Raw genomic sequence first — 15,531 nt, 5'->3', positions numbered from 1 at the left:
ATTAAAAAAGTCGATTTTTTTCCTGCTTAAAAGATGATATCGATTAGCTTCCACCATTTCAGCCTTTGTCGAAATAACGATTTTCGACTTCGGATCATCAATGCCCACGAACACCCAGTCACATCTAGAAATTATCGAAACATCAACAAAATAAAACAAAACAAAACATATAATGGACACTTACGATTTGCTATTGGTATTATTGGGGAACACATACATCGCTGGTATAACTTAACAGTGTCTAATCACCGCGGACAACCTCAATTTTACGGCATGAAAATCATCCCTTTTCTCAAAAATTGATTTAACTATGTCTAGCCTGTAGCTATGGGGATCAGTCAGCCTGGCAAAAACGTCTTCAAAAGAAATATTACGGGCGACTGACAGTTTTCCCAGAGAACTGTCACAAGATCCACTGCCATAATCCCGAACAAGTCTCTTTATGGAAAAACAGTTAGTCGACTTCACTGCAGTCCCCATACCACATTCACCAGAAATCATATTATACAACAACAACGACCATTGTTCAGCAGCCTAAGCATAAACGATATATAAAAAAAAGTCATAAAATACAAAAGAATAACAACAATCAAACTCACCTCGTTAGCAGAAGAATGGAAAATATCATTCTTTAGTATTTCCATTAAGCGGCATAAATCTTTTCTAACAAACAAACCAATTGGCACATGACCAAAAAGATTAAAATTGCTAAAGTTCACGTTCTTGCCAACTGCTGATGGATTATACCTCACAAACCCGTCAGCGTCACGTCGACTTTTCCGGCCACGGCCCGGTACAATCTGTTTGCAGGGAAATAACAACGACAAGCGGACAGAATCCAAAAATTGAGATTCACCAAACACGTGAAATCTCAAAATTATCTCCAAGTCATAAATCTCGGATAACAACTAAAAATAAAACCATAAAATAATCATTTTTTTAAGGCAAACATAAACGACATTAATCCAATAGAAAATATTGAAAAACATATACGAACATTCCTCTCGAATTTATGCTTATGTGCAACGTCAATGGATTTATTAATCCGTCGAAGAACTGAAACTATTCTGGAATCAACATAAAATAGCCAGTAGAGAAAACTAATAATTGCTGTTTAACACAAAACTCCAATAAACGAGAGCCATACGTCGCCATTAGTGATAATACGAAAGATGAGTTTTCGCCTGTGACAACGCTTTCAAGACGGACGCCACACCCGGTCACGGCATCCGAAAGAAAGTTGGACATAGACGATACGAATTGCGAACCAACGTCGCTGACTTTCCTGACTAATGACACTCCGCTTTTATTTACAGACCGGCCACCGAGTAGCAGCCAAGTGACAACCCCGACATCACTTAACCCGCGACGGAGTAGGTGTATGGCGGGGTTGTATCCCTGTAAATATGTAGCGTTTGGCAACAAATTCTAAAAAACAATTATAATTAATATTTCATTTTTGTTATAATAATAAAAAAAAAAAAAATTACTCGGTGTTCGGGTTTGGGGTTACCCTTGAAATAACCAAAATCATACGACCCCAGGCCGTGATAAAATTTAGTGTTCGAGCAACACTGCAACACGCTTTGTCTACTGAACATTAGTGCCCTACAAGAAGACTTCATACGAAGATTAATGGCATAATGCAACTGAACAATTTTTATTGATGGGTTAAATGGATCCATAAATCTGCTAATAAAAGGGATGGTGGATTCGGGGGACAAGTGGAGACCATGAGCGGCAACATAAAATCTACATTTAAACCAAAAAAAAAATATATATGAATAAAATAACAACAATCGATATGCAAAATGAGTGAACGCAAAAAATTACAAAAAAAAATTAGCTCACAGATACTGTCCAAAAGTATCGTCTTCTTTGGCAATTTTATCAACATAAAAACATATTTTAGACCACTCGGAATGATGGATGTGCCACTTGTCAGAGGTTACGTTACCGGCACCTTTCATCCTGCTTAACGACTTGGACGAAAGCCTGGCCAAGGCAGGACCAAAAATAGTTTCAATAAATCGTTTCCGCCAATTCACATCAACGGAATCCAATGATACAACATCCTCCTCAGCAGAGGAATCGGAATCATATTCAGAATAATTCTCTTTTTTCTACGCCCATTTGCTGTAGGTAGCAGGAGAACCAGTCCTGCCGGCCCCAACGTGTTAGGTCTGGGTCGGCTTGGTCCGTTTGCCGTTGTATGGCAGGCGGGCCTGACCATCCGACACCAGCCACCTAAGACAAGTGTCGGTGCTATAGGTGGAACCTCTTAGCACGGACCAAGTGAATGGCCCGTGAGCCCCCCCACCACGGCAAGGTGGGTTCCGTCGGGGGGGGGGGGGGAACCTAACCTAACCTAACCTAACCTGACGTGCTGATTTCCACACCACCCTTGAGGTACAGCAAATGGTGCGTTTTTTTTAAGTGGTTTCCCCAGTAGGCCTAATCCACTTTTCACGGATGTGAGAAAAAAAAAAAAAATTAAACAATATCTAACCTTCGTACCATATCTTTTTATTCAGGTCCCTAACCTTGGTCCTAATCGATACCAATGACCTTTTATGGATCTTGTTGAAGGGCGATGTCTTCAACAACTTCATTAAACCTTCGGTAGTGTTAAGAATCCCATCGTTAGTCAGAATGAGTCGTCTGAGCACTTTCTCTTCTTCTGAAGAATACTTAACCCTTGTCGGGGATCTAAATTTTAGCGCATTTAGACCAAACGTCAAATATTCGGTCGGCGAAGGCAGTGATGATGCACGATGGTCTGGAGACGGATTTACGTCTTAATATACATACATCAGAGCATTCGCTCACGTTAACCCCGACATTTGGATCAAACTTAGGACTATTTGAAGAATCCTAAAAAAAAAAAAAAAAATAATTAAACGTCGTACACAATTCAGACAACTGAATTTGTAAAAACAAATAAAACATTATATTATCATACATTAAAAAAGTCGATTTTTTTCCTGCTTAAAAGATGATATCGATTAGCTTCCACCATTTCAGCCTTTGTCGAAATAACGATTTTCGACTTCGGATCATCAATGCCCACGAACACCCAGTCACATCTAGAAATTATCGAAACATCAACAAAATAAAACAAAACAAAACATATAATGGACACTTACGATTTGCTATTGGTATTATTGGGGAACACATACATCGCTGGTATAACTTAACAGTGTCTAATCACCGCGGACAACCTCAATTTTACGGCATGAAAATCATCCCTTTTCTCAAAAATTGATTTAACTATGTCTAGCCTGTAGCTATGGGGATCAGTCAGCCTGGCAAAAACGTCTTCAAAAGAAATATTACGGGCGACTGACAGTTTTCCCAGAGAACTGTCACAAGATCCACTGCCATAATCCCGAACAAGTCTCTTTATGGAAAAACAGTTAGTCGACTTCACTGCAGTCCCCATACCACATTCACCAGAAATCATATTATACAACAACAACGACCATTGTTCAGCAGCCTAAGCATAAACGATATATAAAAAAAAGTCATAAAATACAAAAGAATAACAACAATCAAACTCACCTCGTTAGCAGAAGAATGGAAAATATCATTCTTTAGTATTTCCATTAAGCGGCATAAATCTTTTCTAACAAACAAACCAATTGGCACATGACCAAAAAGATTAAAATTGCTAAAGTTCACGTTCTTGCCAACTGCTGATGGATTATACCTCACAAACCCGTCAGCGTCACGTCGACTTTTCCGGCCACGGCCCGGTACAATCTGTTTGCAGGGAAATAACAACGACAAGCGGACAGAATCCAAAAATTGATATTCACCAAACACGTGAAATCTCAAAATTATCTCCAAGTCATAAATCTCGGATAACAACTAAAAATAAAACCATAAAATAATCATTTTTTTAAGGCAAACATAAACGACATTAATCCAATAGAAAATATTGAAAAACATATACGAACATTCCTCTCGAATTTATGCTTATGTGCAACGTCAATGGATTTATTAATCCGTCGAAGAACTGAAACTATTCTGGAATCAACATAAAATAGCCAGTAGAGAAAACTAATAATTGCTGTTTAACACAAAACTCCAATAAACGAGAGCCATACGTCGCCATTAGTGATAATACGAAAGATGAGTTTTCGCCTGTGACAACGCTTTCAAGACGGACGCCACACCCGGTCACGGTATCCGAAAGAAAGTTGGACATAGACGATACGAATTGCGAACCAACGTCGCTGACTTTCCTGACTAATGACACTCCGCTTTTATTTACAGACCGGCCACCGAGTAGCAGCCAAGTGACAACCCCGACATCACTTAACCCGCGACGGAGTAGGTGTATGGCGGGGTTGTATCCCTGTAAATATGTAGCGTTTGGCAACAAATTCTAAAAAACAATTATAATTAATATTTCATTTCCCAGATAGCAAAAATAGATTTTTTTATCATTTATTTGATATTATGTTTCGTATGATATCATTCGATAAATATTATTTTTCTTTATAATTTTTGTTGAAAAAATGTTTAAAAAATGATTATAAAATGACGGTTGGCCGCGAGTTTTACATTAATAAAATATTACCAAAATAATAATTATGAAATAATAAAATTGTAATATCATTATATTATTTTCAAAAAATAATTATTTAACAATACATTTTAGTTGTATTTAAAACGTTAAATATTAAATAATAATAAAACAATACCATTGTAATATTGATTAAATATTATTTTCATGTTATTAATATATAAAAAAAATTGAATTATATTCTGTTAATATTATAATAATATATCAATAATATTAAATGTAATTATATTTTTCTTAATTTATACTTAAAGTTTCTCTTCAGTATTTTAATCATTTTATAAATAAAAATATTTATGACCTAAAAAGAATGTATAAGTGTGTTATAAGAAGTTCAAGTATAATTTTGTAAAGCTCCTTGTTATAGTCCTAACCACTCTCCTCGTCGTCATTTCATTTCCCACACATTTTGATCGATGATTATTGGCATTATAATTAGTGCCTTGGATTTTATAGTTAAATAAATGTTCATAATCATAATATATATACATATAGAGTATATTCTTTAAACATAATATTTAATTAAAATACAAATATAAAATTTTAATTGCATATTTTACAATTAGAAATCATATCAAATATTTAAATTGACAATTTTTTTTAAATTAAAATTCAGAAGGTTCTGTCTTATTATTTCTGAATTTGGCCCCAGCAATGAATACTTTGATCGGTGTCTCCACATCAATTGAATTGAAGTTTTGAAATTTGTTAATTTTTTTAATAGAGTCTATAATCAAAATATAATGTTAAAAACAAACAATTAATAATTCTATATGATTTAACATCTATTTTAAGTGATTTTTATTTTACTCACCAAAAATAACTGAACAACATTTTAAAGTATAAAATACTTTTTTTTTTTTCTGGCCTTTGAAACTATATTGTTCTAATAGTTGGTCTTTAAACATATATCGCATGATGGAACGTACTGTGCTTGGTAGAGTTCCACGCACCAAACGAGATAATTCTGAAATCTAAAAATATTTATATACAATAATATCCTACAAATTTATAATATTAAATTATATTAATTTTATACCAATTTTTTGTTAAATGCTGTATCTAGAAGTTTTTTTTCAAAGATTTCCAATTCTTCCTCATTTGATAGAGGTAGTGAAAATATTAAACCATTCTCCAAATCATCATTGAAAACTTCTTTGAAACCTTTGTTTAAAAGTGCATTCTCGAGACTTTCAATCCTTTCTACTAACCCTTTTATTTCATACCATGTATTTAATGTTGTTCGATTGATTTTGGTTAAAATATCTAAATAATTAAAAAATATAAACATAAATGACAAAGTATATTTTATTTTAATTATAATAAGACTTTCTATTTAATAAATGTATGTGAATTTACTTTAAATACTGTAGACTATAGTATTTGTTTAAATGATCTTCAAGGGACTTAGAGAATTAGATCATTAAATCCAGATACACGTATGAGGTATAAAGCCAGATATAAAGCCGTTAACTAAGTACATATCTATGAATTTTTATCCAGAATATTGTTATATACTGAAGGTGTTTTATTGTTTTTAACTTATTTAAGATATGAAAATTAAAAAAGAAATATAATATTATCATTTTAAGTTATTGTACTTACCATTATTAGAATGCGGAATAGAATTACTGACTGTTACTTTGAATGGCGATGATGAAGTTGTTATTATCTTCTCTACTTCATCAAAATTGATTGCATCTAAAACAAATTAGTATAAAATAAATATTTTGTATATCTTCAAATTATGTAGGAAAGAAATTTCAATACCATATCAACTAACTTACTAGACATTTTAGGTTTTGGGCTCAGAGATTTGCATTTGTTCATTGTACTAAAGTCTAGTTTTCTCTTAAATGATGTACCAGGAAAAGTTTGTGGAAGATCTTTAGAGATTAATTTTTGCTTAGAAGGTGGTGTTTCTGTAAAATAAAAATATAACTATTATTTGAATGATTTAATTACAAAGAATAATTTTTAAATTTGGATTAACAATAATTATCTGTTATAAGAATATAATATATTATATAAAATAAATACAAAACTAATAAAAATATTACAAAAAAATTGTATTACCATGTATTATAGTATTTTTCTCACAAATAACATTTTTAGAATAGCCTGGATCTTTTTCTGAACTGTCTTCTTCTTCATCGATAGATGAAGCTAAAAAATATATCAAGTATAGGTAAATTAAATGGTATATATAAACAAAAAAAAAAACATAAATAAAAATTACTTGGGCTTTCTAAAGAACTGGTGTTCCACTTAAGTTTCTCTTTAATTTTTAAATTATTTTTCATAACCTTTTTCTTGGTTTTTTGGAACCGTGTGAGTCTTTCCTCATAAGTTTCATTTGAAGACGAAATATTTGAAGTATCTTCAGATGCTTTTGCTTTTTGTTTAGCTATAATATTGTCATCTGTAATATAAATAAAAAAATTAACTTCACAGTCACAAAAATATTTTCAATTTATATTACCTAAATCATTACACATTTTTTTGGCTGGTAAGTAGTTAAAATCAAATTTATTTGGAGGAATTCTTCGTTTTATAAAATGTGCTGCATTTTTTTTTGGCCATGCACAATTAGTTTTGTGGACCCAAAACGATGGTACAACTTCAACAGTATTGTCATTAATAAAATTAATAACTGACCACATGATTGTAAGATTTGTGCACTGTAAGAATTAAGTGTGAATTAAAGGAAAAGCAACTAAATTATTATCTGAAGGTAATACAATCAATTTTTTTTTTATATTGTTAATGGAATAACAGACTAATGTATCACTCAATTTGTCAACAATATAGATATCTAACTCTGTAGATTTAATAGGTTTATCGAACAATATACTTGTGTCCTCAAATTGCCTACAAATTAAATGTATAGAACTTTTGTGTTCAACTATATTAAAAACTTTAACAATTTTATTATTATTAGTTAAAAGATATCTATCGGCTTGAATGTGTGTTTTAATAGTATATTTCTCCATCTTAAGTGTTGTATACTGCAAACCTTCCATATTTTCTATAAGTGGTCCGCTACTATGAAGGCCAGTACATTTAAATAGTTTTTCTTCTTTTTGAGAATTTGATTTTAGTGCATGAATTTCATTAAACCTTTTAATAACTTGAATGAGGGGTTTATCTGGTTTCCTTATAAGGTTTTTAAGAGTACTCATATAGTTCTCAAATGGAAATGTCGAACAATTATCCAATGCACCAAATTTAATATAATCATCACATAAATGAGTTAATCCATGCACATTGTGAGATATGAGATGACGACCATACAAAATTTCAAAGTTCTTTACAAAATTACTCAACAATTTTTGTGCTATACTAAGATGACAACCATAATCAGGGCTCAATAAGATAATCATCGCCAAACTCAAATTAAATAAGTGTGTCCAATGTTTATTAGATAATACTGGTTTAGTAACAGTACAACCTAAATAAATTATAAACATACGTAATTCTGTAGATTTCCAACGATTAATGAGTTCTAGGCTTCTTGGTTTTCTAGCCATTTCACAGGGTATGTTAGTTTTTAAGCTTACCAATGCCTTTGATATTTCTTTTATTTTCCATTATGCATAACGTATTGGAATTGGCCCCTTTACCCATAATAAAATTAATTTTCTGACAACACCTAAACACACTAAATGTTGGTAGTCTAGAGAAAAATCATTGACACAATTAAAGTTTGTTAAAGTACTTAAAATAGAAATGTTTCCAATATGATGCTCTTCTTTGGATTGAGTAATATAATTCTGATGACTTCTTTTATGAGGCTGTCTATCTGGTGATGTGTATGGAAAACATATTCGGTTAAGCAAGTAACACCTTGAGCATGAAAAGAAACCAGAATGTCCTTTGATTTTTAATAAGAAAGATTTGGCAGGTGCGTCACAACATAAAGTATGGATTTCAATTTTAAAAACTTTGTTATCAATTTCTATACCATTGCTTATTAAATCATTTGCTTCCTCGACAAAATATTTTAAAAAATTATTGCTGTCTAAAGGTTTTTCTTTCCCATAATAAATGCCTATTGGAAACACATCACTTTTAGGGCGTATATAAGCCAATATTGGCCAAAATTGTTCTGGGCTACTTTTAAATAACGGGAGGCCATCCACACCAGCAACAATTTGGATAACTGACATATTATCATTTTGTAATAGACTACTAGGAATATTTCTTTTTATTCCAGTAGATAGACCAAAATGATAATACTCTCCGGGTTCGACTTTGTGCAAATTAGAAACATCTATTGGTTTGGAATGCAAAATAGTTCTTGAATCTTTAGGTATTGATTGAAAACATTTATGTTGTTGTAAAACACTTAATAAACCATTAAGAGCAATATGACTTATTTTGTATTTAATAGCCCATTCTCCAATGAATGATAAAAATGCTTGATCAGATTTAATATTATCATTTAATGAAATTGAAACACTACTTTCATCTGATGAATACCAATTATTATAACTAACATCTGAATCAAAACTAATATTTAAATTATTTTGTACATCAGAATTGGTATCAAAAGAGAAATTAGTTTCTGGTATATCAATCACACTATCAGATAAAGGCATAAATGTACAGTCATTAAGATTTAAATTTAGATTGGACATAGAAGGAACATTTTGAGTATCATTAGATGATAACAGTGGTATGCTATTCAGTTCTTCTTCAACTCTTCTCCTTTTAGACCGAATACTCAAGTTGGACTTTTTATGAAATGACATGGTTTCTATTGATAAAAAGAAAATAGACCTTAAGTACTTGAACCACTAAAAAGGTTACAGTAGAAATAAATAAAACCAAATTTTTAAGTTATACGTTTCAAATAAAAAAAAATAATTAGCCTAGCTATATGAATAAATTGCTTTTATTTTTTTAACATTATATTTAATATTCATGCCATATTAAATTTAAATGTAAGTACACTGTATACATTTCCTATACGAATGATTTTTTATGAAATTTAACTTTAATAGTTAAAATTACAATTTTATTTTTAAATATAAAATCATATCTATAGTATTTTATTGGGATTGATGTGTGCATAACATAAAAAATTGACACTTAGACATTAAAAATTAATAAATAAGTACTTACCACAAGTTAAATTGTACGGCTTGACACGAGTCAGTACACAACGTACGAAATACAAATTGAACAGAACGACTGATGAAATTCTACCTTAAAATAGTTAATATTACAATTTTATTTTTAAATATAAAATCATATGTGTTTTATTGGGATTGATGTGTGCATAATATAAAAATTGACACTTAGACATTAAAAATTAATAAATAAGTACTTACCACAAGTTAAATTGTACGGCTTGACACGATTACAAATTATAATTTCAATTACACGAATTGAACAGAACGACTGATGAAATAACCATCAAACGATAATATTATTAAATATTATAATTATTATAATATTATATTTTAATAAGTAAAATATCACCAATAATGTGACGAACACGGAAAATATTGTTGACTCGTAGACAAGAGACAAGACGTGTACGAAATAACGCTTCAAAATAACTACAAAAATAATCTTATCCCACATTTGTTATCCGTTATCGGTCAATAATATTTTGTTCTGTGGTCAAATATAGCAAGCGGGTAGGTAGTGGTGCGCCGTGCGATGGCTTTGGTAGATCTTTTTGGAAAAACTATTTATAAATTATAAATATAATACATAATAACTAATAAGAAATAATAATGACGTCATTGAACATGAACAAATAAAATTATTATTATACTATTTTGTGGTGTATGGACGTATGGTACATAATAGCTACAGTCGTAGATTACTTATAATTTATATAACAAAAATATTATTTGTCTTTAATATGTTTCAGTAACGAGTAACGTAATAATTCGTAGTTACTATAGTTGACATTTTTGTAAATATAATTATAATTAGGTATAAAATATTAGAGAAAAAATTAAAGAATAAGTTAAGTATATTATATATATATATATATATATAATGATAATATAATATAATCGGCTTTCAAAAATATGTTAGTAGAATCACAGTGAATCACCGTGCCTGACGGGTTCACAATGTTCACGTCATGTAAGTCTACTTGCACGACGATGGCGCGTTTTGCTCGCCGATATGGCGCGTGTGAACTTAACTAAAAACCCGCGCGTACGATACGCGTCCATATGAAACAAGTCTAAGGCCGGGGCTATACATGAAGGATATCATACGCCGCATTTTCATCCGCGGCGGAAAATGCTGGTCGGCTTGCGTTTTGGCGGACGAACACCGGAATAATAAAAACGCTAACTCCTAATTTTCATTGTATTAAATTAGGATGGACTATACTGGTGACGAAAAATGTCGCGTTTATACCTACATTTTTAGATAATTTTGTACGTGGCGGAATACGCTCGACGGATACGCATTGTGGCTTGTATAGTGAGTCCGTAGGAAAAAAACAGTCTTCTTTTCTGATTGTTGCCCTCATGGATGTTTTTCCACATTCATGCCACCAGCTCGACAGCCCACCAAGATATCAACCTTACAAGGTCATAATCAGAAATTTGCACTGCATAACACTATAAATATCTGACGCATTCTTGGAGCGTCATTTGAGGGGGGTCAACTTGGGAATTTGCCCTAGTCTAACATTTACATCAACCTTAAGTCGGCACATTTAAAAATTGTAAGAAGTATTATTATTTTTAATTACTAAAGCCATTTTATAAATTATAATATTGAACATTGATTTGCAACTATAGTTGCACTAGTCAAACAAAAACTGAAATGACACTACTGTCTTGGAGTTAGGTCATTATTACCATATTATATAATAAATAAATATACCTATATAGTATTTTAGAAAATAATTATATTAAATCCTATTCAGTGGCGTGTCATACATGTGTGCGATGTGTGCAAATGCCACGGGCCCTCGGCTTGAGGGGCAGGGGCGGACTGGCTCCTTCAGAGCGGCCCGGGAATTTTTTTTCAAGCGGCCCATCGCCCATAAACCATTGTCTAAGGTCTTTTCGACGGCGTTGCCGGAACTACTTAATCATTATATTGACATATTGTCTAAGGCCTAATCTAATACACTATTACAGCACTTACGTTTGAAATACCAGACATTTTCTCAGTTGAATATTTAAATTATAATTAATACTAACAGAAGATAAATAAAACATTTTAGAAATACATGGTAATGATTATTTATTAGCTCAAGGAATTAATAATTTATGGAGTGTTTTGCTTTTTTGGGCTAAACGGTCTATAACAATTTGGTATGGTATATCACTTAAAATACTTTTTTCTGTAGCCATTAAAACAAAAGCTTCTAGGTTGTCCTGTGTCATACTGTTCCTATAAACGGTTTTCACCTGAAAAATAAAATCGCATTCATTTTTACAGTATAATAAACAATTCAAAATTCAATAAATAAATTTATATTTATTTTATTATTTAAAAATGTAATGTACCTGCTTTAATTTTGAGAAGGATCGTTCACAAGCTACTTGCGTAATGGATAAAGTTAATAATATTTTATAAGCTTTATATAGCATAACATATGCTTTACTATACATATTATACTTATGTAATAAAGTAAAACAACATCTCAAACAATTTCTGCAAGACTCCTTTTTAATTATAGTGCATACGTCGTTCACTACAGACTCCGATTCATCATTTTCATCACCACTGTCTATAAAAACCATAAATTATTAATTTACAGAATACTTAAGTGTATATTATTTTACCTGGATTATCGAGGTTTTCGTGTTCATATTCATCTTGAATAGTTTTCTTAATATTGGGCCATTTTTGTGAAAAATCTATTAACTCATCTCGTAATAAAACTTCAATACGTTCTGTCATACGAGATTCATCATCACCGAACTCTGACTTTTCATTTTCACTCAAATGCTGACATATAAGCTGAGTTATTTTTTTAAAAATATTTTTTCCTGAAATACTTTCAGGTTTCATTGGAAAATTTCGAGGGTCAAACAATGACATGTCGGTGTACAAGTCCTTGTGCTTAGTAAATCGTTCCTGTAAGCTTGAAATAATAGAATCCATTATGCAATTAAAACCACTTATTTTATATCGTTGGGCTGCGTCAGTTGGTAATTCATCAGTAGTTTTAGTTTTATATTTATCTTTTTTACCACGATATCTAGTGAGCGAAAATGATGTTTCTACCTCAACTTCAGAATCCATTTCTTCTAACTTTCTGTTTTGAATGACTGCGAAAGTTTTAGCAGTTTCATATATATCTTCAAAACATCTGGATTGTTTTTTTAATGTATCAATCGACGACCGTACTAAACGATGAGCTTGCATAAAATCTAGTCCAGACGTTTGTAAATAGTTGGACAAAGGATTGGTTGTTTGAAATATTTTTAAATAAATATTGGCTGTTATTATAATCTCAAATTTAGTTAAGCTGTTAAGTAATGTCAAAGCATCAGATCTAGTGTTTTTATTAAATTTTTCTGAAGACGATATTAAATATAATGAATGAACTAAATCTACAAACAGTGCTGTATCTGAATTTCCATACTGGCCAAAAATTCTATTAAGTGCATTACTCTTTGACCACCATCGTGTTGAATTTGCTTTGATCAAACGTTTTAATGAATTTTGTTTTGAATGACATTTTTCTAATTGATTAACCCAGGTGTCCATTCTACGATATGATTCACGAAAAAATACAGCACATTTATTTATCAGACCAAATAAACTAATGGAGGGCACATTAGTCTCACTAGTATCTTTCATAACTAAATTCAGCACGTGTGCGTAACACCATGTATGGATATGTCCTGGAGATTTATTTTCAAGCCATGTAGTGAATCCTGCATACTGACCTTGCATGTTTGATGCACCATCTGTGCTATCTGAAATGCAATTAGCTATGTCAAGATCATGTAATAATAACGTTTTTTCAGTTAATTCAAATAAATTGCGTCCCTCGCCTGAATGACTTTCCACCATTGATAATAGATGCTCTTCAACTCGATCTGTTACGTAGCGTATAATTATTGATAGCTGATCTTTAACTGATACATCTTGAGTGCTGTCAATTTGAATGGAGTATATTCCTGCTTCTTTTATGTTTGCTACAATTTTTTCTTGTATTAATGATTTAAGTATTTGTATGATATATGTAACTGTAGTTTTTGAAATGAAGGTGATAAGATTTCCTCTGCCTTTAGTTATACTAGAATTTGATTCAAGTCTGTTTTTGCTTTTATTAATTACGTTTTCTAAATGATGCCTTAAAACATCGTCAAATTTTGATATTAAACATAATATTTCTAAAAAGTTGCCATGACTCACATTATTATTTTCTAAAGTATATGAAGATTCATTTGTATGAGATCTGTAACTCATACAATTTTTTCCGATACACTTAATAGTTTCAATTATTCTTTCTAGTACTCGGTGTCGTTCCATAACTTCTTTACGTCGAATTTCCCTGGCTGATGAAAACAACATGTGTGGAATATTTGCTCTATGCTCATGATAAAGAAAAGCATCCACTGATTTAACATGGCAAAATGTATCCTCGTGTTCCGCGATACGTTGATAAACATGTTTCCAACTGTTCATGCCCAAAGTAAATGGGTTGCTATCTGTTGACGCACAAAATGCAATGCATACTGAACAGAATAATTTACTCTCAGCTTCAGAAAAAGTCAACCATTTTCGATGTATCCCGTCTGTACGTTTATATGCTTTTTGTGGATTAAATGGAATATTAATAGTAGGTTGGTATGGATGAAATTTAAAAAATGCATCAACTTCATACTTCTCTGGTTTTTTGAATTTGTCAATAATGTTTGTTGCATTTTCGAAATCCACAATAGTTTCTTGATTATTGTCTTGTTTTGTTTCAGTACTACATATAAGTTTTATTGAAGTTTGCTCACATTCTAACTTATTTGTACTTATATTTGGGTTAATTTTTTCTGGATCGTCTATATTAGGGAAATCCACAATACTTCCTTCATTATCGTCTAGTTTTGTTTTAGTACTACATATAAGTTGTATTGAAGTCTGCTCACATTCTAACTCATTTGTACTTGTATTTGGGTTCATCATTGATAAAGTTGGATTTTTGAGGGTAACTGATTCGTTCAGAACGTTTTCGTTCATTGCCATATTATGATTTATTTTTTTAATAAACATGTCTCTTAAGTTGCCACATCTTTTTGCTTCTTTGTTTAATAATTTCGCCTTCTTATCCCGTTGTTTTTCCGCGCCTCCTTTACGTTTTTTTGTTTCATCAATATTCATGATTGCTCTCTTAAAATAATTTTTTTAATTTTTTAATTTGCAGGGTAGATATTTGGTTCTAAAATTTTTACAAAATATAACAATTAGGGATGTTTGATGTAACCAAAAGTTAAATGAGGATTATTAAAATACAGTAAAACGCTAAAACCCTCTACTCAATTTTCAAGCCTTAATTATTAAAATTGAATGTTATATGAATTTTCAAAAACTGCCACTATTATATCTTTCTATATAGTTATTTCTAATAATTAATTAACGATAATTAAATACCATAAAATAGGGTGAATAGAAAAAAATGCAAATGTAAAATTTTGTAACTTTGATGTCCACCCTATTTGCTATCAATAGGTTGGTATATTTCTTTTATATTATTAATCGGTAATCGTCAACCAGAACAAAAGTATATTTTCCTTCTGTGACGTACAAAAACTAAAAAGCTACATAGGTATCATAATTCTTTTTACTTTTTATAGTGTTAAATAAAACCATATTGAACATTTACTATTTATAATGTTTAGTTATCCATAATTTTAAATAAAACACTTAAGAGTAAAAAATATTTGAAATTTTCTATATAAACTTTAAAGTTTTTCTCTTTTTATTACTGAAGAACCTCAATATAT

The 15,531-nt window shown here is 31.0% G+C and overlaps 2 protein-coding genes and 1 long non-coding RNA gene across 3 annotated transcripts; all 3 read right to left on the bottom strand.

The window, feature by feature from the left end:
• Positions 1 to 5,169: 5,169 nt before the first annotated feature.
• LOC132926470 (uncharacterized) lies at positions 5,170 to 6,990 on the bottom strand. Its single transcript, XM_060990829.1, has 7 exons — positions 6,828 to 6,990; positions 6,665 to 6,754; positions 6,376 to 6,510; positions 6,194 to 6,289; positions 5,628 to 5,854; positions 5,403 to 5,562; positions 5,170 to 5,315 (listed from the first exon to the last, which is right to left on the bottom strand). Exons 1-7 carry the CDS (start codon positions 6,889 to 6,891, stop codon positions 5,194 to 5,196), a joined length of 894 nt encoding a protein of 297 aa, XP_060846812.1. The 5' UTR covers positions 6,892 to 6,990; the 3' UTR covers positions 5,170 to 5,193.
• Positions 6,991 to 7,077: 87 nt separating this feature from the next.
• Positions 7,078 to 10,111, bottom strand: LOC132926471 (uncharacterized). Its single transcript, XR_009661451.1, has 3 exons — positions 9,925 to 10,111; positions 9,716 to 9,799; positions 7,078 to 7,269 (listed from the first exon to the last, which is right to left on the bottom strand). It is a non-coding gene; the product is annotated as an uncharacterized LOC132926471 (long non-coding RNA).
• Positions 10,112 to 11,817: 1,706 nt separating this feature from the next.
• Positions 11,818 to 14,908, bottom strand: LOC132924739 (uncharacterized). Its single transcript, XM_060989188.1, has 3 exons — positions 12,364 to 14,908; positions 12,085 to 12,308; positions 11,818 to 11,985 (listed from the first exon to the last, which is right to left on the bottom strand). Exons 1-3 carry the CDS (start codon positions 14,906 to 14,908, stop codon positions 11,827 to 11,829), a joined length of 2,928 nt encoding a protein of 975 aa, XP_060845171.1. The 3' UTR covers positions 11,818 to 11,826.
• Positions 14,909 to 15,531: the final 623 nt, after the last annotated feature.

Source organism: Rhopalosiphum padi, chromosome 3 (assembly GCF_020882245.1).
Source record: "Rhopalosiphum padi isolate XX-2018 chromosome 3, ASM2088224v1, whole genome shotgun sequence".
Classification (NCBI taxonomy): Eukaryota; Metazoa; Arthropoda; class Insecta; order Hemiptera; family Aphididae; genus Rhopalosiphum; species Rhopalosiphum padi.
This window is presented reverse-complemented; position numbering and strand designations above follow the sequence as displayed.

Bases quoted from the DNA above. Each gene is read 5' to 3' on its own strand.
- LOC132926470 (XM_060990829.1), bottom strand. From the start codon at position 6,891: ATGAAAAATAATTTAAAAATTAAAGAGAAACTTAAGTGGAACACCAGT. The intron at 5,855-6,193 runs GTAAGTACAATA...TTAATTATTTAG, and splicing joins TATTCCGCATTCTAATAATG to ATATTTTAACCAAAATCAAT. The intron at 5,563-5,627 runs GTATAAAATTAA...AAATATTTTTAG, and splicing joins CAGCATTTAACAAAAAATTG to ATTTCAGAATTATCTCGTTT.
- LOC132924739 (XM_060989188.1), bottom strand. From the start codon at position 14,908: ATGAATATTGATGAAACAAAAAAACGTAAAGGAGGCGCGGAAAAACAA. The intron at 12,309-12,363 runs GTAAAATAATAT...TGGTTTTTATAG, and splicing joins CGAAAACCTCGATAATCCAG to ACAGTGGTGATGAAAATGAT. The intron at 11,986-12,084 runs GTACATTACATT...TTTATTTTTCAG, and splicing joins CCTTCTCAAAATTAAAGCAG to GTGAAAACCGTTTATAGGAA.